The sequence below is a fragment of the Talpa occidentalis genome, unplaced genomic scaffold (assembly GCF_014898055.3).
Source record: "Talpa occidentalis isolate TD23 unplaced genomic scaffold, MPIMG_talOcc4v2.1 talOcc4.9, whole genome shotgun sequence".
NCBI classification, from domain to species: Eukaryota; Metazoa; Chordata; class Mammalia; order Eulipotyphla; family Talpidae; genus Talpa; species Talpa occidentalis.
The window spans coordinates 114,040,666-114,062,542 of NW_023605305.1; the positions used below are offsets into that span (position 1 = coordinate 114,040,666).

The 21,877-nt window shown below is 59.2% G+C and overlaps 2 protein-coding genes across 3 annotated transcripts in view; both read left to right on the plus strand.

Annotated features, from left to right (window-relative positions):
* PDE4DIP (phosphodiesterase 4D interacting protein) overlaps window positions 1–5,770 on the plus strand; it is a 155,343-nt gene extending 149,573 nt beyond the window's left edge. Inside the window, exons 42-47 of one of the 2 annotated variants that reach the window (XM_054690876.1) lie at window positions 306–532; window positions 1,544–1,687; window positions 2,642–2,780; window positions 3,051–3,097; window positions 3,921–3,972; window positions 4,583–5,770. In XM_054690876.1, coding sequence (XP_054546851.1) covers window positions 306–532; window positions 1,544–1,687; window positions 2,642–2,780; window positions 3,051–3,097; window positions 3,921–3,972; window positions 4,583–4,728 — 755 coding nt within the window. In that variant the 3' untranslated portion in view covers window positions 4,729–5,770. The remainder of the gene's footprint in view (window positions 1–305; window positions 533–1,543; window positions 1,688–2,641; window positions 2,781–3,050; window positions 3,098–3,920; window positions 3,973–4,582) is intronic. The other variant, XM_054690875.1, reaches the window with a different exon arrangement.
* Window positions 5,771–12,409: 6,639 nt separating this feature from the next.
* LOC119236914 (neuroblastoma breakpoint family member 9-like) lies at window positions 12,410–21,691 on the plus strand. The gene is made up of 11 exons (XM_054691560.1): window positions 12,410–12,731; window positions 13,550–13,652; window positions 14,341–14,549; window positions 15,475–15,526; window positions 16,240–16,454; window positions 17,297–17,348; window positions 18,081–18,256; window positions 19,231–19,282; window positions 19,668–19,729; window positions 20,120–20,359; window positions 20,877–21,691. The coding sequence occupies exons 1-11, from the start codon at window positions 12,554–12,556 to the stop codon at window positions 21,143–21,145; spliced, it is 1,608 nt and encodes a 535-aa protein (XP_054547535.1). The 5' UTR covers window positions 12,410–12,553; the 3' UTR covers window positions 21,146–21,691.
* Window positions 21,692–21,877: the final 186 nt, after the last annotated feature.

Here is a 21,877-nt window from a genome sequence, read left to right on the forward strand (position 1 = left end):
TTGCAACGGCTTTTCGAAAGTGCTCTCCGCGGCCGGCTTAATTTCCCTGACCGTGTCTACTCCGCCCGGACATTTTTGTCGATGATGTTTGTCCTGACTCTCTCCTTCATCGATAGGATACAATTTGCATCCTGTCAAAGACGGAGAAATATAAGGACACTATAGAAGTCTCTCCGGAGATCACACAGCCCTTGCGCCTTCCGAGACGGCCCCTCTCACTCCTTGCTGGTTCTCGAGGCCGCAGTGAACTGGAGGAGCCATTGTGAATAACGGTGGATTCTGTTTTGTTGCGGTTTACTTTACAGACCTGGGTCTGGATGCTTCTCCAGACACGAAGAATCCTCCCATGCTGGAGGGCGAGGCTGCTGATGGCTCTTTTGCCAACAAGCATGGCCGCCATGTCATTGGCCACGTTGATGACTACAGCGCTCTCAGGCAGCAGATCGGGGAGAGCACGCTGCTGGCCACCAGGATGGCATCCCTCCTGAGATCGGCCTGCAGCCTCCCGGGCCTGGAGGCGCCGGGCACAGAGGTAACCTGTCATGAGGTGCACCTTTCTCTCCTGCCCTTTCTTGCTCTGAAGTTTGTTCCCTCTGCTGCTGCTGTGTGAGGTCCCGGGTTCATTCCCCAGCAGCTCCAAACAGCCCTCGGCTGCTACTTCTTTTCGCGCTCTGCATCTCTCAACAGCTGGCATCCTTCTTCGGTTTATGCCCAGCCAGGCCTTTCTTCTCCACCTCCTGTTTCCACTATAAACCCCACCCTGTTCCAGACGTAGCTGCCTTGTCCCCTCAGAAGGATGGTGGAGGGTCTGCGATGCTGACGTGCTCGGGCGCTGTGCCGAGCTCTTGCTGGCTTATCGTCAGCGTGGTCTGCTGCACGTGGCCTCTGCGGGCAGAAGGGTCACTCAGATGGCTAGAGGGCAAGGCTTTGTGTCCACCGGGCCACATGTGTGAGGAGGGGACAGACCTGGCTGCTTGGGCATTCCCGTCAGCACCGAGCAGGGCGGGACGCAGGCAGCTGACTTCCCCTAAAAAGACAGGCCACTGGGGATGCAGGGACAAGTGGGGACAGCCTGGCCCTGCAGCCCCACACTAGAGGGGGACGCGTGTCTGAGTCATCAGTACAAGAAGCTCGAGCACAGCTGCCCTCGGGGAGTGAGGCACAAATGCAGAAGCAGCGTCACGCCTGGTCACCGAGGTCCTTTTGGTGGGGGCGGGTATTCCACCCTGACCCTGGAACTACAAATGGCCCAGTTGAAGCAGAAAGGGTAACTTAGGGAAGGGGTGGGGGTGTGTGCAAAAAGCGGGAGACTCAGACTCCCGGTGTGGAGCAGCCCTAGGAGCTTCGAGCGGGGAGGCTGGAATCAGACAGTCACCGCGACTGGCGGCCGCTGCTGCGGTGGGGATGCTGGCCTCCCGGGCAGGAAAAGGGGGTTGCAGCTCCCAATAGGTGCCTGCCTGTGCCTCGCCGACAAAGGGAACGAGCTCTGAGCATGAAACTCAGAGAGGGGGTCTCCAGCACAGCGGTGCCGTCTCCCTGCCAGGTGCCCGGCCGCACCGGGGTCCAGGAGCTCCGCAGCAGCACCGGCGCCCTGCAGCACGCGCTGGAGGAGTCGGCCGCCCTCCTGTCCATGTTCTGGCGTGCTGCCCTGCCCAGCCCCCCCAGACCCACGCAGCCGGGAGCAGGGGTAAGAGCCCGACTCAATATGGGATGGGCCCCCGAAATCATTCCATCTCCCCAGCCCCCAGCTTTCCCGAAGGTCAGGAGCCAAACAGCCAGTTGGGCCAGAAGCTGTCCGTGTGGCTCTGGCATCCGCCCTCCTCCTGAGCCCCGGCCTCGGGATCAGAACAAAGTGAAAGAGCAAAGGAAAGTGTCTGCAGAGCATGGACAGGCCATGGCCCCTGCCGTGTTCAGTTTCATTCACTTTCTGACGTTCAGGGACACGTTCGTGTCACCCCAGCCTCCCTGGCTGCGGTCAGGCGTGACCTCAGAGTGTCACACGAGGTGACGGGCCTCTTGCCACCACTCCCTGGAGCCCCAACCTGGGGCTTCAATCTGCATCTCTGGGCCGGGCCCAGGAGGGTCCGCCACCCCAGCGTCTCGGCTCTCAGGCTGGCTCCCTGGCGGAACCGAGGGCATCACAGTCGAGAAAGCGTTTCTTCCTGGCACCCTGGCTCCAGGTCAATGCCGCTGACTCCTGCGGGACCCAACTCCGCCAGCTCCAAGGGAGGGGTGTTTGTTCAGCCTGAGCAGGCACCAGTGCTGTTTCAGGTTGCCCCGATCGTCTCCCCAGGCATGATATTCCCGCACCACCAAGTCCTCCTGTGGGACCCGAGCTCTGTCATCCTCGTGGGCACGCACCTGAGCTCTTGCAGTAGCCAGGAGTCAGCTTCTCTTCTGCCACAGGAATGCAGGCCTTGCTGACCTTCCCGGGGGCTCCGCGGGCCCCAGATCCTCAGTGCTCCCAGCTAAAGTCTCACCCTAAACCATCAGCAGCTGGAGGATTTTAGGGCTATGGTGCAGGGCCTGCAGTGTAGACAGGTTGAAGAGAAGGTTGAGTCCTGCTTGGGATTATAAAGAGCCACGCCGCACCGTGCGATGGGCCTTCTGCCCGTGATGGAGAGCTGTTCCTCTTCCGCAGGGGGAGTCTGTGAGAAGGGAGCTTCTGGAACTGAGAACCAAACTTTCCAAACAAGAGAGCCTCCTCCAGAGCACAGCTGAGCGCCTGAAGACATCCAACCGGCAGAAGGAGAGCCTGGAGCAGTTCATCTTCAGTCAGTGTAGGTGCCCCTGAGTTAGGGGGCAGGCGAGGAAGTGGGGTCCTCTAGGCTCCCCACTTGTGCTACAGATGAGCCATGACCGGAAAGTCTGGGGAGGGGAGCCTGGGGCGATTCCCTGAGCCTCCTGTGCCAGGAGTAATGGTGGATGCAGAGCAAGGGGTGTGGGGGCAGTGCGTGACCCCAGATGGGGGCTAGAAAGCCTCACTGTAGAGCTCACACCCGAGGCAAACGTGCTGGTGATCTCTGCTTTGCTGGCCCGTCTCGTTCCAGTGACCAGGACGCACGATGTCTTGAAGAAGGCGAGGACTAATCTGGAGGTAAGGAACCCCTACCCCGACCCGCCCCGACCCATCACCACCTGTAGCAAAGTTGGCGGGTAAGGCCCGCCACTCTGACCTCCTGGGCGAGTTCCAGGCCCTGGCGCAGGACCTCCATAAGCACCCTCCAGCGCCCACCCCACCCCGCACAGCTCCTCCCCACACCTCTGCCCCTCTCATACACCAGCCTCTTCTCTTTTTCTCTGACTGTCCCTCCTTCCTGCCGTGTCCGGACTCCGGAGAATGTGCGTCTGCCGGTTCCCCAGGCTAGGTGCCATGCTGAGTCCAAATTAAGTCCAAGACCCCCTTCAGTCATGGGGTCTTGTTCTAGGGCTTCCCCTTCTGCTTTAAGAAAATATGAAAAATGAGGTGCAGCCTGGTTAAGTGACTTCACTCTGGCTTGAGAACTGCAGTTGATGTTGGGGTGCCTTTTTCTTTAGCAACATCACGGCAGTAGACTGTTGGGTCTTATTGGCCTAAAAGAGTTTTATAATAAATAAAACCTGAAACGTAAGGGGAAAGATTTTATGTCTGGCAGACCTTGTCTACAGGTGCTCAAACCTTACAACGTTTCCTGGCAATTACTTGGAAAAAGAAAACCAACTCCAGGCATATAAAATGGCTGAAGAGTCAAAAACTCAACCTTTGAACTTAGACTTTCAAGCTTTGCCACAAGCAGCTGAACATACAACAGGAACACCCCTAATTCTCAGTGTAGGCCTCAGCCGGGCGGTGGTCTAACTCTGCCTTTAGTATTCTTTTCTTTTTGCTAATTCCCTTTTGTTTTTCTCTGATGATCCCTTTCTTTCCTGAGCCCTTTTAGAAGAACACTCACAGGAATGCCTCTGTAAAGCCTTATTCCTGCCCCATCAAAGGTAACCCGAAAGCCTCACGCAACTGCTGGCCCCCCGCATTTGGAAGTGTCCTCTCTACCCCACTAGGCTGCTGGAAAGGGCCGGGCCTGGCTTCTAACCCCAGGCTTGTCACTAACCAGCTGTGTGTCTTCGGTTGGCCCCTCACCTGGGAGAGGTGGCAACTGACCTCTGAGGCCCTGAGGTCCCTGCTGACGTGGCCCTCCCTCTCCTCGTGAGGGAAAACGGGCCATCGCCTGCAGAGGGGACTTGCCTGCAAATGTCTCCTCTGCCCTCCCTGGGGTGCATGGGTCGTCCTGAACCCTTCTCCTGGGGGACCACAGGGCTGCGGGTTCGGCTACAGAGTGCACTGCAGAGGGCAGGGCCCCACAGAGGGCGTGGCAGGAGGAGGCAGCTGCTCAAGGGGTGTCTTGGAGCAGGAGTCTCCCCACAGAGGCGGTGGGGCCATCTCCTCCAATTTGGCGGCTCCAGGGGCTCCTCCAGACCCCGGGTGTCTGCTGGCGCAGGTCTGAACAGCTCGGCTGTGCTCCCGGCTCCTGCCGCACGCACGCCTGCTCGTCTCAGACAGCTGGAGGCTGGGCCTGAGACTCTTCTGTTGCGTTCTGATCTCCAGGTGAAATCCCTCCGGGCTCTGCCCTGCATCCCAGTTTCGTGACCCTCACCTCCCAGGAGCCTTGCAAGAAGCGAAGCCACCAGAGGTCCTTAAAGCAGCAGGAAGGGTGGGCCTGCCCGCCTTTTGCAGGACTCCCTGTCTGCTGAGGAGGATGGGCCCCCTGTCCCAAGCCTGCCAAGGATGTCCTGGCCGGGGCAGAGCGAACGCCGCGGAGCCCTTCCTGCCGCTGGGACAGCGCGAGCCTGGCCCCGCTCTAAGGAAACACGCTGGGTCCGCAGAGGACCTGGCAACGCTGCTTCTAAACACCCCAGGGGGCTGGGGACTAGTGACAGCTCACTCCTCGCCGCAGCACCCACCCGTGGATGGCCGACTCAGGGGAGATCGGACCCCGCGTCCTACAAATGGGACGTGTGGTCAAGCCCGGGTCTTGAAGTTTTGAAAGCACATGGGCGCAGCGGAGCCAAGGGTCCCCCCCGCCCAGCGGCCCCGCCGGGCCTGGCTGGCTCCGGCCCCAGAGCCGGATTCCACGTGGAGAGAGCCCTGACCCCCACACGCCATCTCTTGCTTCGCCCACACCTCCTATTTCTAGCCTTTCATGGTCCCCGAGGGCCCTGACCTCACTCCAGACTCGCCGTCCCATTTTATCATCCTGAATTCTCTCTGGGCGACTGGGGTTGGGGCAGAACCAGCCCACGGGAAGACTCGCGTGACTCAGACCAGTGCTGGTCGGCACGCGGCTCGTGAGACCAGCCGTGCGGGCCAGCCTGTGTCTGCACCCAGCTCTGGAACGTGTGCGTGTGGATACGTGTATGCTATGTACGTGCACAAGCTGATGGCCACTCGGGGACGGGCTGGGAGAGAAGAGGAACAGTCCTCCGGTGGCCATTCAAGCAAATCGTGTACAAAGAAATAAAATACTCCCTCCATCTGCTGTTTCCTCTTTCTGTGCCAGCCTCTAGACTGAGGGTGTACTAAGACAGCAGCACACACTGGCCTGAAGAAGCCCAGATGAGCAGCTGAAGTCCAAGTTCAGCAGGACAGGTTTTTCCCCTCCTTGTCACACTGTAAGACTCTCCAGTCTACAGACCTAAAGGGATGGTCCTTAACTTGGGGGGTACCTTTGAATCAGCTGTGAAGATGGTAGAAACTGCTTTCTAGGTCCAAGGCCTGGGAACCTGCATCCTTTTTACATAAACACCCCAGGTAATGCTGCTGTGAGTCAGTGATATACCACAGTTTAGAAACATTGTTCTATCACGTCGAGTTGAAACCACTAATAAATTTGCCTTTAATGAATTCAGAGCCTTTCGTTGAAAGGTATATCGTTCACAAGTACGGAAAGATGGATCTAAAATCTCCCTTGAATAAAAACCTTTACGACATCCTTTTGTTTTCCAGAATTAAAATGAAGCTGTCTCTCCACCATCATTTCTTGGAAACAAAAATTTTAGACAACAGGAACAATACACCACTGCAACCACCATCACAAACGCAGGCAATGAAAACACAAAAGCCCGCCAGGCCTGAGTCGGGCCCTGCTCCCGCATGTGGTCACTCAGTTGTCTGAGTCTTTCCGGGATGCCCTAGGGCGTCGGTGCGGAGGAACAGCTCAGTGGTAGGAACAGCAGAGTCTGATTCAGCAAAAATGTCAGCAAACCCTCCTTCAAGTAGCAAACTTTCAGAACCTGTTGCCTGGGTTACTCCAGCATCCCAGCGTGGGACGAGTCGGCGATGCCGACACGCTCAGTCACCAAGGAGGGCCTGCCTGCCTGCCTGCCTGCGTGCCTGCCGCTTCTCAGGAGTATGTGTGCATATGGTAATATTTATGAAAGCAACAAGGTAGGGCATCGTGTAAATCTCAGAGCTGGTCAGGATTCAGGCACAAATGACTTTGGGAGAAAAGCCTTGAAGTCATTCTTGTGCTTGGCCCTGTATGAAGTATTGGGAAGCAGCTCTGTGCCTGCAGAGAGCAGCGAACACAGTCCTTTGAGGGGAGGATTCTCCAACATTTAGTTTTTTTGTAAATTACGTTCTTTCCTTCTACGGGACGAAAACAGTGCCTGTAAAGGCTGGACAGGACACAGTGCAGGTTTCCTGATCCCATGCAGACCGGGTAAAGGAGGAGTCAGAGTCCTCAGTGGTTTTTGCAGGCTTTTATTGGGATTTACCCGGTACACAGCAGGCAGGGGTGCTGGGGGGCCGGGAAGCTGGCAGGCCTCCCAGCCCCCAGCAAATCTTCACTCTATCTGGGCTCTCCGGCCTTCTCTCAGCTTCTGCTTCTCTCTCGGCTTCTGTTCGTTCTCGGCTTCTTGGCTTCTGCTGGCGTCCCCATGACGCCGCCCTTATAAGCACAGTCTTAGCGCAGGTGTACCCACTTCAGGTGCCCGCCACCAGGCATGCATTCTGGATCACAGGGTTCCCTCATTTATCCTGATGGCGAGAGGGCAGAAAAGCCTGACATTTTTCCTTACCCTACAGTGCAAGTTCTTAAAAATTAAAAAAAAACAAAAGTCTCTGTGACCATTGGTCTCCCAAGTTTTCTATAATTCAGTAAGAACCACGTTGAGCCCTGGGGAATAGGGCGTGAGTCCTACAGTGGGGAGTGGAGAGGGAAAAGAGGGCAGGCCCCTAGTGTAACACTTAAAACAAGTAAAAATATCTGTAAGACAGACAAGCTGCAGAGCTTACTTGGCCTATTATATCCCCCAGATCTTATTCCTGCTAATGGGTGTGAGCTAGACACTGCATAGGGCTTTGCTGTTGAAACAAGTTGCCGTAAAGTTAGTGGTTTAAAAGGAGACAAAGGGATTGTCTTATAGATCTGCAGGTCAGGCGTCCAGCAAGGAGGTCCACATGAAAATCAAGCGGTTAATAGGATGGCTTCCCTTTTGGAAGCTCCAGGCAAGAATCTGTAACTTTTCCTTCTTCATATTTTGAAGGCGACCCACATTCCTCAACTTACGACCTTCCAGCTTCAGCACTAACCGCAGCTAGAGTTGTTCTCATAGTTCAGCTCTCTCCCTTCTATTTCCCTATGAAGGGCCCCCGTACTCAGCCATCTGGGAAATCCTGTATACTTCCCACGTCGGAGTCATGCTCCCATCTGCATGGTCCCTTCAGCTGTGTGTAGGGTAAAGAAAGTGTCAGGCTTTTCTGACCCTCCCGCCATCAGGATAGATGATGGATCCTTGCGGTCCTGAATGCATGCCTGATGGCGGGCACCTGGAAAGGGTGTGGGCAGAGGTAGATGGGATTCACCTGGGCTGAGACGGGGCTTTTAAGGGCGGCGTCATGGGGAAGCAGAAGCAGAGAGCGCCAGAGAGCCCAGATAGAGTGAAGACTTGCTGGGGGCTGGGAGGCCTGCCAGCCTCCGGCCCCCCAGCACCCCTGCCTGCCATGTACCTGGTAATCCCAGTAAAAAAAGGCCTGCAAAAAGCCACTGAGGACTCTGACTCCTTCTTTACCCGGTCTGCTGGATCTGAAAACCTGCACTGTGTCATTCCTGCCTCTACACTGTGCAATGTGACATAGTTACAGCTAGCGTGGATTAGAATGGGACTTCTGGGGGAGTGGGGGCATTATTGTAGCTACCCAAAGCTATTAACTCAGGGGCCAACTAATATCAGAACTAGAAAATACCTTACTTTCAAAGTTCAAAAGATACCACCTCAAGGTGCAACCTGAAACAGCAAATCACTGTGGAATGTGATTGAAGATGAGTCTGAGGCACACACGTGTGAATGTAAACAAGGAATTTTCCAATCTCCTCGTCAGTTTGTCCAAGTGCCTGCAAGAAACACAGCTGAAGCTTGTCTAGCCTGAGCCCTAGAGCTTTACACAATCAGTACATTAACGTGCAGTTACTGTGCTTGTGGATAATTTGAGGAGTTTCCTGTATAGAGTTAGCTTGTGATCTGCAAAGACATCATTTTTATTCCTCTTAACTACACTACTTTACTCACCCTGAGTCCTGAGAGATAGTTTGATCAGGAAGAAAAGTCCATTCTTAACCTGGCCCAGCCCCTCACCTTTGCAGGTCAGAGCTGAGCAATGACAGACAGGAGGTTCCCTATTCAGGGGTCACCTCAGCCCCAGAGTCTTGGATCTCATTCATCCTAGACTAGGGGGACAGAAATCCCAGGAGCTGGATTCCTAGTTCTTGGTCAGCCCAGCAGCAGTTGGCGGAGCAGGGAGGATCCAGGACCCAGGAGCTGCCCATAGATAGGAAACCCCCAAAATGCAGGCAAAACTCCCAGTGAGACCCTAGAGAAAGTCTATGGAGAAACAGGCACTCTTGTCTAGGCTTACGGGGAACTTGAGCACCTGCACAGCTTAGGGTGCTGAATGCAGGCCCTGGGGGGCTAGGCTGAGACTTGGCCACCTTTGAGTCTTTCCTCAGTCCCCAGGTGAGAGCATGTGCTACCACCTTACTTCCCCTCCGCCATCCCTCCATAGCCCTCCCTTCCCCTCACCTCCTCCCTGCTAGTTTGTGTGGCAGGAGGAGCCCCAAGTCCAAATAGTAGACAACAGATGTTGTGGGCCACCAACAGGGTGCCCCTTTTCTGGGATTCAATCCCACGCGTTGCTTCCTTGTCTAAGCACCCCCCCAGGACACCCAGTGTAGATGGTGCATCTGTGGGAAGTGCCTGCACCCCAGGAGCCTGGGTGGGCGTGAGCTCTTGGGCTTCTTCAAGGTGAGAGGGAGACAAGACCTCAAAAGACACAAAGGTTTGACGAGGGGGTGGCCTGCAAAGCCAGGTTGGGGCTAAAAGAGCTTCCCAGGTAGCTTCTCAGTGAGTGGTACCAAGAAGATGGGGGAAAGTTCCCTTTGACTTGTGGTTGTAAAAAGGCCTAAACGGGCCCCCAAGCCAGTGAAAGGCATAGTCCAGCAGACGAGGGCTGTGTTGGGCCACCTGGGGATGCCGAGCATGTGTCATTAGGACAAGAATCACCAGGGGACCGCAGGGGTCAGCACGCCCGGGGTGCAGTGGGGGCACCTCGCCCCGGGGAGAACCACCTTCGTGAGGGTGGTGTCTGCCTTGCCAGTAAGTATGGCCCCCCTCTACCCACCGCCCCCCGGCCCCCCAAGCCTCGCACCTCACACACACATGCTCACCCGTTTCTCCCTCCACGCCCCGCACTCCCTGGCCGTGCCCACGTCCCCGCGACACCTGCGGGGGAAATTCGGGCCCATCCCGCCACCATTTCCCCCGCCAGCGCGGTTCCCTCGGGTCTCCGGGCTCGGAGAACACGTTCAGAGGCTCAGGAGGCACCGTGCTCAGCACAGTCAGCGGGGCTGGAGGGGAGAAGCGGTGCTCGGCCCGGCTCGCGCTCCTCCAGGGGCTCTCAACAGTGCGGGAAACCCCAGGCCACTGCTGTGGACATAGGGCTGCGGCCGCCCCTCCCTGCAGACACCCCCGCTCGCGAAGGGGCCCTCGTCCTGGACGGGCCCCCTAAGGCCGCTCTGCCCCGGCCTCGCTGGCCCTGTCAGAGGAACACAGACCCGCACACGCGGCCCGGAGATGATCTCCTGGTCCCCTTTGCACCTACAAAAGGGAGCTCTCCTGGGCCGCGGCGGGGCACGCTCCAGGGAGGGTGACAAAGACCAACTGTGATAAATACGCAGGCGTGTGTAACAGCAGCAACACCTGGAGCGAACGACACAGGGTTCGCCGCTGTCCGGAAGGTGAGTTTTATCGGCCCAGGCGAAACTCGGTCCCCTGTGACCTCAAGCAAGTCACACAGCCCTGGAGCCTCGGTTCATCATGTCTGAGGGGAAGACGTTTGACAAATCCCTCTCCTCCCACAGAGCCTCAGCTTCTGCAGACCAGAGGGAGGCTTGCTCTGCAGCCTCTGGTCCAGCTCACCTGAGGGCATCCTGCGACCAGCACAAGGAAGGCCTGGGAGGGGAAGAGGCGGGGACCCAGGCCTGCTCCTCCGCCTGGAGGGAATGCTGGACCAGCCGGGGCCACACCAGGCCTTCACGCGGGGCGCGCCCAGGGCCCAGCAGGAGAGAGCACTGCCGCAGGCTCTGCAGACTCGCAGCACAGGCAGCCCCAGACAGAGCAGGAGCTGGATGCTGGGGGGCGCTACTGGCCCACCTAGCCCCGCCTGCCTGTGCTCTCCCCTCAGCCTGGCTGCTCAGTCCCTGGGCGCCTCTGCACAGGCTCACCAAGGAGCATCCAGGCTCCCTGACTTGCGCTGACTTGAGCTTGCCCCGCGCTGTAGAGAACTCAGCCCCGGGGCCAGGGCTGCCGAGCGCTCGGAGAGTGTGTTCTGGTGATTATCCAGCAGCGCCGCCCCGGCCCTGCTCTGCGCAAAGGTGGGTGAACTGAATGTTCATAAAAAATAACATCAGGGGCCTCCCTGGCGGCGCAGCCGTTGAGCGCTGGGTTGCGAAGCTGCCCACGGCCTCTGCGCCTGTTCGATCCCCGGCTGCTCCCCGGCCACCAGTGAGGGTCCCGCATGGCACGCAGACCTCTCCTGCCGCCCGCTGCTCCCCTCAGCAGTGTACTTCGGTCCTTCTGCCTGCTCTGCTCCCCGCTCTGGCTCTGGTGAATTCTCTCACCCTCCCGCGCTTCTGACTGTACCCAGTGCTTGTATAAATACAAATCAAATTAAATAAATCTTTAAAAAAAATAATAACATCAGATTTGTACGTCTTCCAAAGCACATGGTTGCCTTGTGAACTCCAGGATATGGTAGCAATGATTTCAAATGCTCTGACAGCGGACAAGGAGCTCTTGTGGGGCTAGGATGACATCATGGCGGTCAACTATGAAACGTGGCTTTAAGTGACTTTAAAACACAAAACCCCCCATGGTACTGTGGGTGCAGTGGCGGTTGGAGGCAGTTTTGCTGGTCGGGGGTTTGGGGTGATGAGAAGCCACTTGCTGTCCAGTGAGGTGGACAGAACCACCTGGGAGCAGCGGAGACATTGAGGGTCAGGAAGAGCTTCTGCCTGGGATGAGAAGACAGAGAACTTTATTTTTAAAGATTTATTTATTTATTTATACAATAACCGGGGTATAGGCCAGATTTGCAGGAGGGTGGGAGGATTTGCTAGAGCCAGAGAGGGGAACAGAACAGTCAGACTGACGAAATACACTGCTGAGGGGAGCAGCGGGCGAGACAGGAGAAGGTCTGCTGTGCCATGTGGGACCCTCGCGGGCCGGCTGGGATCGAACCAGCGCTGCAGAGGCTGCGGACAGCTTCACAGTGCTGCGCTCAACCGCCTGCGCCACCAGGGGAGGCCCGAAGACAGAGAACTTTTAAGAACATTCATCATTCCCTGAGCTCTGTCCAGGCGCTCGCCCTGCACTCTTTCACGCATGTTTACACACGAGAGGCCAGAGAGCACACCAGGCAGCTGACTGTGTGATGTTGTCTGTCCCTTGTGGAAAATCCTAAAGATTGATTTTAACTGATCGGGTTGGTGGGGTGACGTCATCACAGCGCTTAATAGAAACCGTTGGAGGCGTTTTCTGCCCGGATGTCTTCACACACACACCAGGGACAGAGGAGAGTTTGGCTCAGGTTGTTGGGGGAAAAGAAGCTCCGGGACTACCTGGGCTGTCACTACTGGGTGACAGGACAGGGGAGCAGGCGGTGCCTCAGAGCACCCGGCCAGTTAGAAGGGGGTGACTCCCAAGGTTCCGCGACCCCCGGGTTCCAGTTCTGTTATTGAGACGGGAGACGGTTACCTGGCGCAGGGCCTCCTGCCCTCACTCCTGCCAGAGACCAGCCACAGGCAGAGGTGGCTCTGAGCTCCGGCATCTTGGACTTTGTCTTGGCGATCCCCGACTCTCAGTGTGGTAGGTGGTCGAGGGCTCCCCAGCGCGAGCGAAGAATCCCGGCGTCACCGCCCCTCGGTCAGCCCTGCTTCAACCTTCTCGTCGTCACTTGTCCTCACCCGCAGTGTCCCAGGCTCTGCCCGCAGCCCCCGGCTCGGCACGTCGGCCACACTCCAGCATGGCCGCGTGCGTCAGCCCGTCGTCTGACCCGTGGCCGGGGAAAGCCGACCCTGATGGCATCCGGGAGCTTCGCTCCCAGCTGGCACAGTGCAAGCAGAACTTCAGGGACCTCATGGAGAAGTTCCTCGTGTCGCGGAGCACCGCCTACTGCCTGGCCAACCAGCTGCAGAAACACAGTGAGTCCTCCAGGGCCCGCTCTCCACGCCTTCCAGTGACACCCCTTCACCCCCCGGAAACTAAGCCTCTCCAGAGTGGACCCCTGTCCCCTCTACTGCCCCCACAGCTGGACCAGGCACCGAGGGTTTTAGCCTCCTTTCCCTGCGGACGCCACGCCGAGCCCCACAAAGGGGGTCTGCAGAGGGTGGGGCGGGATGGAGGGAGAGCCCCGGGCACCCAGACCTGGGGAAGCCCCAGATCTGCCTGCTCTCTGGGGTCTGTCTGCTTTCGGTCGGGTGCTGCGTCCCCTGGGGCCAAAGTCTGGGGTGATGCACATTCCCGAGTTTGGGCTTCTCGCAGGTGACTGGGGGTGTCCCAGCTCAGTGGGGAAAGGTGTGGGGGTGCCCCCAGGAGAAGCTGGGAGACCCTACCTCCAAGGGGCGCGAAGAGGTGTGCTCCTGCGGAGCCGTGTCTCTGGGCGAGGCCCGGACATGACGGCTGGGAGCTGCGCCCCTGGACGGGGGCTCCTCTCCCTGTCCCCTCGAAGCCACGGGACCCCGTGGGGAGCTTGAGGGTGTTTCCCTAAAACCACAGAGGATCTGCACTCTCCTGTCCCTCCCTGAGCTGCCACGGCCTCCGGGTTTGATTTCCAGGCTCCCTCCTGCCCCGGTGACCTTAGCATCACTCCAGGCCAGTTCTATGCCCCGTTGCTGACTGTAGCTTTGTGCTATCTGTGGAAATCGGGAAGTGTGATGGCGCCAGCTCTGGGTTCTTTCTAGATGTCTTTAGCACAGAGCATCCAGCTCCCCTCTGAGTGGGCTGCGTGTGTCTTTTCCAGAGTGTGGACGGTACAAAGGGCTCATCGAGTCTGTGCTGGGGGAAAAGCTGCAGCGCAAGCAGGGGAGGCCGGCAGAGAAGTCGAGGCTGGCTGAGATGCTCAGGTGAGGGGCTGGGCCGGGAGGCGGTGGGAGGCGTCTGCCCTGGAGCAGGGGACCTCGGAGCCAGGGAGGCAGGCGCTAGCCCGGCAGGCGCGTGTGCACACAGCCTCGTAAAGCAATTCAAGATCCGTAGATGTGGGATTACCTGGAGCCCTATTTACTCAGGAAAAACAACTATTGCGCAGAAAATCACAGACGTGTCTTAGCCAAGGAAAGTGAGCAGTCGGCGTTACTCGGTTCACCCACAGCGTGGGCCAAGCTCCACCTCGGGTCCCCGCGATGCAGCTCCTGTGGGGCCCATCGCTTCCCAAAGCCCACAGGGGAAGTCCCGGCCGGGCTCTCGGGGACACCCGCGGCAAGTCCACGGCCCCCAGTCTCTGTGTGGGTCACTGCTTCGGGCTCCAGACCCCTGGAGACAGGCACTGCATGGGCAGCCGAGGCAGGCCCTGGAGGAGACACAAGGGGTGGAAGGAGCCAGACCCTGCTGAGGGAGAGACGCTGTCAGCACCCGAGCAGGCTCCCAGGAGCCGGGGCCGGGGGCAGCGCGGCGGGATCCTCTCTCTCCGTGTCAGGGGCGTCATGCTCCATGCAGGTTGCTGCTTTGAGGTCACCTGGGCACGGGCTCTCAGACAGCTTTTCCAAACCCTTCACGCCACGGCTGGCCTGGCTCTGACACGCCCCACGCCCGCAGGGAGAGCTGCCGCCTCCTGCAGCATCAGGATCAGGAGCTGGACCGGCTGAGGCAGCAGGTACAGGAGGGCAGGGACGTCTCCCGCGCCCTCCAGCAGCACCTGGAGGACCTGCTCGATGACTATGACCCTGACGACTACGAGGGCTTCAGGCGCAACCTGGCCAAGGGGCGCACGCTGGCAGCCAGCCTGGTCAGCACACTGAGCACAGGTGAGGTGGCCCCGCCGGGCACCAGGCGGCTCCAGGCGCCCGGGCTCTCTCCACACCCCACGGAGACGCTTCCAGCTGCCCTGGGCCTGTGGCCCACGGGGCCATGTGGGTCCTGTGGTGCCTGAGAGGGAGGGGAGGAGAGGTGACCCGGAGACCCTGCTCATCAGCTGCGGCTTCAGGTTTGCTCCTCACGGGCCCGAAGCCGTGACCCCCCAGAGTCAGGCAGAGAGGGGCCGGGAGGGGAGGCGCTGGTTATCGGGAAAGAGCCCAGACCGACCACAAGGAAGGCCGGTCCAGGCCGAGTCTGTGTTCACAGCCAAGCGGTGACAGACCTGGGTCCTCAGAGTGTCACCACAGTGGGGGGCTGGCGTCTGGGGCGGGGGCCGGCGAGGGGGCACATGTGCAGGGAGCAGGATGCTCAGACAGAACCTCCCATGGTGGGTGTGCCTGGAGGGCCCCGAGGCGGGCGCACATGGTGCCGGGAACGTTTCCCCGGAAGCAACCTGCATGAGGCCGCCTCCCCCGTAACGAGGGACCACGGCCCGGGTCACCGAGGGCGGATGCGGGCAGAGCGCTCAGTCCTCGCGTGGAGGAAGGGGCGGAATCCCGAGGGGCGCAGGTCTGTTGGTGGGACAGCCCGCGTGGGTGGAGGGCCCGTTGCGGAAGATGACACTGGACAGATGGCCTGTGACCGTCGAAGAGAGAAAATTCAAGTTTTACCCAAAGTCGGGCAGAACGCACCCTGGCTGGACCTTCCCGTCCACGCATCGCCGACGAGGGAGACACGTCGGGGCAACGCTTGCCCAGAAAGCACGCGGCTTCTGAGCCCCAACCCCACTGGGCCTCTGCCCCTGGCCCTCACAGCCCCAGGCTGGCAGCGCAGGTTGGGGTGCGAAAGGGCTGACCCTTCTGAATTTATTTACAGAACAACGTGGAGGTCTCAAGCAAGAACAGGACCAAGAACCACGGACCCCCAGGTAACCACGAGCAGGAGGCGCTGGGATGGAGGGTCACCTAGAAAGGGGACTCAGAGAGCATCTGAGGGCAGGCCAGGCCGATGCCAACAGGAGGAGGCGAGCCACAGGCCCGACTTAACCCCATGCAGCGGGGCAGCCTGGGGCTCCTCTGTGTGCGTCTGAGGGGAGGGGACGGACCCTGTCACCGGGGCGCACTCCCCAGTCTGAGTCCTGTGCTCTCAGAAAGCCCCAGAATCCCCTGACGGTGAGCCCAGGCAGGGAGCACACCTGCTTCTTACACAGCCGTCCGGGCGCCGGGGCAGGGAACTAACACCATGACGAGCAAATGCCCACTGGAGCAAGCACTGCTGAGGGAACCAGGGGAGGCCTCCCTTTGCCCTGGGGCGGAGCTGAGACCACGGGTGGCAGCATCTCCACGGCTGCCGCCCTCGGCACCGCTGGGCAGCAGCTGGGCAGTGGTGGCAGCCCCGGGCCCCGGGTGGTGCCCAGGGTCCTCTCGGGTTCCCGTCTGTGTCACTGAAGCCTTGTCTGCCCGCCATGGGGTCCTGTGGCGGCACACTGGGGTCTCTGCTCCGGCTCTCCCTGCTCCCCCCAGCCCCTTCTCCAGGGGCCGACCCTGTGCTGTCGGGACCCCTGCTGGAGTCCCGTCAGAGAGCGCGGACACCGCCGGGTCGCGTGAGGCTGATCTCGGCCCCCTCTCCTCTCTGGCACAGCCTGGAGCTGCGGGAGCTGGACAAGGAGGAAGGCCCGCGGGACGAAGGGCAGGCGTGCTCGTGGACCCCGCCAGAGGCCCTGGGGTCAACTGACGACCGCCAGCCCCGCAGCGACGACCAGCTCGCTGCTCCCGCCCCGGCTGCGGACGCGGCTCTGAGTGTGTGCGGCGTGGGGCCCTGCTCCGGAGGGGACGGCTGTCCCCCTGGCGTCCCAGGTAGCCCCCGCTTCCTCACCCGCCACCGCAGAGACAGGGGACCCCCGCAGGGGCCCAGACCCACCGAGGGCTTGGAGCTGGGTGCAGGATGTGGTTGGAAATAAGACATGTTCACGGAGAACGTGGCTTTGGGAGGCGGCGGTCAGTGGACGCTGGTTAGTGCCTGGGCCAAGCTCATGCCTCTCCTTGGAGCCCCGCTGACCAGCCCTAGGCCCACTCCCCGGGCTCGCGTGCGCCCGGCTGCAAGGGCAGAGGCCTGCAGTGTCCTCGGTGAGACACTCCCACCGGCAGGCCTGCTCTCACGCCCACTCCACAGCCACATCCCACGCGGGCATCCCTGTACTTGGGGTTGGGCCGTATCTGCAGTTTGGGGGCGCCACTTGCGTGGTTCACGTCTCTCAACTCAGAATCCGATTCTGCCCACGCAATGGGCCGCATCTCAGACGCTCCAGCAGTGCGGGCAGCTGCGCGCCCATCTCGGTCTAGCCCCCGCGGTCAGCAGGACCAAGCCCCGGCCCCACCGGGTGGAAATGGTTTCTTGGCACCCCTGCAGACCCGTGTCAGGCTGTGTGACTTCCGCTCACCACTGAGAACGCGGTGGAACATTCCCTTAAGCCTCTAACAAACAGCATTTCTCGTGGAGAAAGCTGCCCCTTGCAGGTTCTCTGCAGGAAGCGGGAGACACATGCCCATCACGGCTGGGGTGCCGTGACCAGGAGCTGGTCATCCACAGAATCCCGTCACAGCCAGGGGCTCTCGTGGGTGCCAGCAGTGGGCACTGCGCGTGAGCTCACGCGGTGGGCGCTGCCTGATGTGACCGTGACTGTGTGAATTCTCTGCAGACTCTCAGAGCCCTCAGGAGGAGGAGGGACACGCAGACGGGATATGTCCCAGGTAACCGGGAACCACGCGTCGTCCTTCTGTGGTGAAATGGGTGAGACGTCATTTCTAGGGGAGCCCAGCAGGTCTCAGCATGTCCTGGGTCCTCTGTCCCTCACACGCAAGTCCATGGGGCCGTGGTGGCGTCTTCACCTGGCCGCTCCGAGGTGCTTTTCCTACACAGCAGCTCCAGCTACCACCCGTCGGGGGGACACGTGACTGAAGCAGCCTAGGGGTTGCCTTCCCCTGCCCTGTGCTCTCCTTTGGGTTCATCCCACGCGGCAGGCACGTCTGTGGAGGCTGGTCACTGCGGCCCATCGCCCTGGCCCAGCCTGCGGTGGCTCCTGCCTGTCAGGTCACGGGATTAGGGAAATAAACTCAGCAGCTGAGGTCGCTGGTTGTGGACGAGCCTCCAGGCCCGGTGCGCTCCGCCCCAGGGTGTGATGACAACACGATTTATGCAAACACGCTGATGCCACTTTGAGGGTCCTCTGTGAGCAGCCCTGGCCTCCGCCGGCCTGGTCAGTCCCCCTCAGCATCTGGATCTGGCCCTGGTCCCCTGCTCCTCCTCAGACGCCCTCTGGCCCTGGCTGGCTCCTTGTCTCTCAGGCTATTGACCTCAAGGCCATCGCTCTGCCCTGACCGTGGGTGGTGTTTTCTCACCCGCTGGACTCAACCCCTTGCTGGGAAGGTTCGTGTGTTCCTGGGACCCTCCCCGACTAGCTTCAGCTTGGTTCTCCCTGCCAGGCCCAGCAGGGAGCTCACAGCACTGTTCGGGGATGACGACCCGGGGGACGCCCTGGACGAGCGCTATTTGGTTCCGTCCCTTCCTCCCGATGAGCCTGGGAACGACTGTCCCCCCAGAAGCACCGCCACCTGCTCACGGGAGGACCTGGGAGTCCGCGCTGCTCTACAAGTCACCGGTGAGTCCTCCACAGTCCAGAAGAAAGAGCTCCCAGTGAACTTGGAGCACCCCAAATACACTGCACCCCACATCTCTGGGTATGCTTAGAGATGTCACCCCTGTCTGCAGTTATGTGGGGCTACAGTGATTAAAAGGAATGTCTTAGAGACACTGGAGCAGAGACTGGGCGCCTGAGAAAGCTCTGGCTCTCGGCTCTCCCAATGCAGGACGTGCCCAGGAGTCTGAGCCTCCCTGTCACGTCCGGGGCCCCATGCAGGTTGACAAACTCACGCTCCCCTCAGTAGCACCAGCGTTGACATCACTTCTTGTGGCCTTTGCTACCATATGTCTTCTGGCCTGCAGTGATCTAATTTGAAGGCCCAGATATCCCTTGGCCTTCTCGCGCTTGCAAACGACTGGCCTCTAGACATTTGGATGTCCGTGTCCTGGTGTCAGTGCCTGGTGTTGCCTCTGTGAGGGGACAGCCCTCTGGAGGCCCGACGGGGCCTGTGGGTGGCCCGGCTGTGTGTCCCCACCAGGACCAAGCCCTCCCCTCTCCCAGGCTTGATTGGCTGGGGTTCTGCGCTTGAGGTGTGGAAGATTTCTGGATGTTGTGCATCATGCCCGGGTCAGGACATCCATCCTACACCGTCGAGACTCGACATCTGATAAGAAGGGACTGGGAATTGCTGTGACATAGTTAGATGCAGGACGACTATTTTCCAGATTCTTTCAGAAAAAGATGTTTAACTTTTCCCCAGGCTGGGGGAGGCTATTTGGCGAGGAAGCGCTAATCTGGGGCATATTGACGGGTGGCCCAGGTAAGCCAGGAAGGCTGAGCCCCTAACACAGCCTGACCCCCTGGACTTTTCCTCGTTCGACGTCCCGCGGTCACGGCGAGGAGCGTGTGTCCCTGCACTGACCTGGCGCTGCGTGTTCTGGTATTAATGGGTCACGCTTGACGTGACTAGTCTTGTCTGGATTTCTTTTCAGAAAATCACTTCGACCCTGAGACAGAGGGCGGGGGCCACCACCTGTGCCCCAGGTAACCGTGCCGTCCGGGTCGTGTTCTCTGGTGACGTGGGGGGAAGTCAGGTCACGCACAGTCAGTGTCAGCACCTGTTCATCCTCCAATAACCCCCGAGTGTCCCTTTAACAGCAGTGTCCATGGCACTGGTCACCTGTGTAGACGGCCTTGTCACCACCTCTCGGGCGTGGTGACGGGTAGGCAGCTGATCCACGCCGCCCATCGCTCTGGGGCTGCCTGGGCCCCTGAGCCTCCAGCAGGGCCAGCTGGCTTTAGGAATCCTGAGTCAGCCCCGGCCTCCTGCCCCAGCTGGCAGGGAGCTGACTGTAGGGGAGGAGACCGGAGCCCCCAGCCTCACCGGGGCCATGTTCCTTTGTGGCCCAAACCTGCCATTTCCTTGCAGGGTTCACAAGATCGGCCACCTCACGTGTGTTGCAGAGGAAGGCTGGACTCTGGATGGAGACTGTGAGCAGAAACGCTGGGAAGGGGGAGACCCCCGGGCCAGTTGCCCACTCTTTCTCTACCCTACACCTGTATGGGCGGGGGGCGCAGCCCTGCAGTGGCCTGTGGGCCTGATGGATTTGAGTTGACCTTCAGGGGTTCCTTTCTAGTGGCAAAAAGGTTAATAAGTAGAGAATAACAGGCGGCCTTTCCCTGCCACCCAAAGTCCTCTCAACTCCCGTGGGGGAAGGTCATCGCGCCAGGCAGCCAGGGAGGCATCAGCATTGGGCCCACACCCGACAGTGGCCTCTCCTTCATGGACCTGGTGTCTGCTGGTCGCGGTGTCTGTGCTGCCGCTGCCAGGCAGCACTGTGGGTCGTGGTTTGGTCCCCCTGAACCGGCTTCTCCTTTCAGATGCCCCCTGGGAGGCCTTTATCCAAGGCCCTGGGAAGAGACGCGTGAGTCTCCCAACGTCTGAGGTGCCTGCTCCAGGGGCACAGCCGGTGCCCTGCGGGTGGACAGCCAGAGACCCTTGGCTGCAAGTGGACAGGCAGCTCCACAGTGGCCACGGCCAATGCCAACTCCATCGTCCCGCCACCATGTGGCACTTTGCAACCAACGGGGATTCTGGAAAGTGCTGCCCACTCTCCCAAGGTAAGAAGGGAGGGGAGGTGGGGCTCCGGGGCATGAGTTGGGGGGTCCCAGAGAGGATGGAGATGCGGCTGCCCCCTGTGCTTCTGTCCGGGCGCATCCGGATGCTCTAAGGGCCGGGCGTCAGAGGACAGGGCGAGGGGCTCTGTCCCAGTCCTGTCTGCATATTGGTGGTTTTCTTGCTTCACGTTAGTTTTCTTCTGAGGTCCTTTCACTTGAATGTCTTCCTCTGCAATCCCGGGAGAGAACACCCGCAGCCCACGGTGGGGTGGTGGGGGTGGTGGGAGCTCGAACACGAGCCCTTTCCGGAGAGCCTGATTCAATGCAAACTGCTTGACAGCAAGTAGGGACGGGGCCAACTCTCACCTCCTGCTGTTCGCACGGGCAGGACTGACCGCACGCGCTGTGGCGTCCTGGGCTGAGCAGAGCCGGGGCCGCCACTGTCTCTGACGCCCACCTTCCCGCACTTTCTCGGAAAGGCCAGTTTGGAGTTTTCTCACTAGATCTGCATGTTTTATAGGAGAGGATTCCCTGTGCAGATGCTCCATGGCCCCGCGAGTGTTAGATTGGCAGCTGCGCACGCGACGAGTCCTCAGTGTGCATGTCTCACGGCGGCTCCGCAGGGGGGATACATGCACAGGCAGCTTCACATTGCTCCAGTGTTCGCGGCCCCGGTTCTTTCTCACACAGGGTCATCCATTTCCAGGATCCCCGATCTCCGCCTTCTCTCGGCTCCCTCTGTCCCCGCGCCCGCCAGGCCTTTGTCGACTCTTCCTAGAAACTATTTGATTTTATCAATCAATCCTGTATTTTTGACTTTTAAAAATCAAAAGGAACTTTCCATGGTCATGGACTCCTGGTGGAACTCATCCTCTAGCGATTCCTTGTGATGAAACCAGGAGACAGGATTCTCTCCTGTTGAATACTCTCTTTCTGCCCTTTCATCCATGGAGAGCTTGGGTGAATGTGAATTACTTGTCCACCATGGCTTTTACTTACTGAGTTTTTAAAAAATTGTCCTGTGTTAAGTGACCTGTCCAGATTTAGAATGTAGTGATTTCCTCTGTATGTGAACTGGCTTTTTTCTTGGAGGGCGGGCGTGAGCGGAAGAGGCTCAATGAGGCCTGGCCATTCAACGAAGACAGGTCTGAGACTGGACTGCTCCAATTCTAGTCCTCTGCTGCGTCTGTCCCCACTCATATTCTCTTAGTCACTTCTTGTTCCGTGATGTTTTTTTCATCAAGGATACTTTTAACCAGTACGTTGTCCCCACGAACCTTGTCATCCAGCCAATTGGTCATCCCAGGTCAACTGTGGTCTGCTAATATTCATTGGGAAAATCCATTAATAAAAATTTCGTTAAGTTTTACATTGCTTGCTGTTCTGAGTAGCGTGATGAAATCTCGCGAAGTCTGGTCAACCCAGCTGGGATGGGGTCATCCCTTCCTCGGGGGTGTGCTCGCTGCATGTGCTACCACCAGCTCTCACTATTGGCTCCGTGGTGGCCACATGGACTGTCGT

Coding starts and splice junctions, on each gene's coding strand:
- LOC119236914 (XM_054691560.1), top strand. CDS start 12,554: ATGGCCGCGTGCGTCAGCCCGTCGTCTGACCCGTGGCCGGGGAAAGCC. Junction 17,349..18,080: donor GCAGACGGGATATGTCCCAG/GTAACCGGGAAC, acceptor TCTCCCTGCCAG/GCCCAGCAGGGAGCTCACAG. Junction 19,283..19,667: donor GGCCACCACCTGTGCCCCAG/GTAACCGTGCCG, acceptor ATTTCCTTGCAG/GGTTCACAAGATCGGCCACC.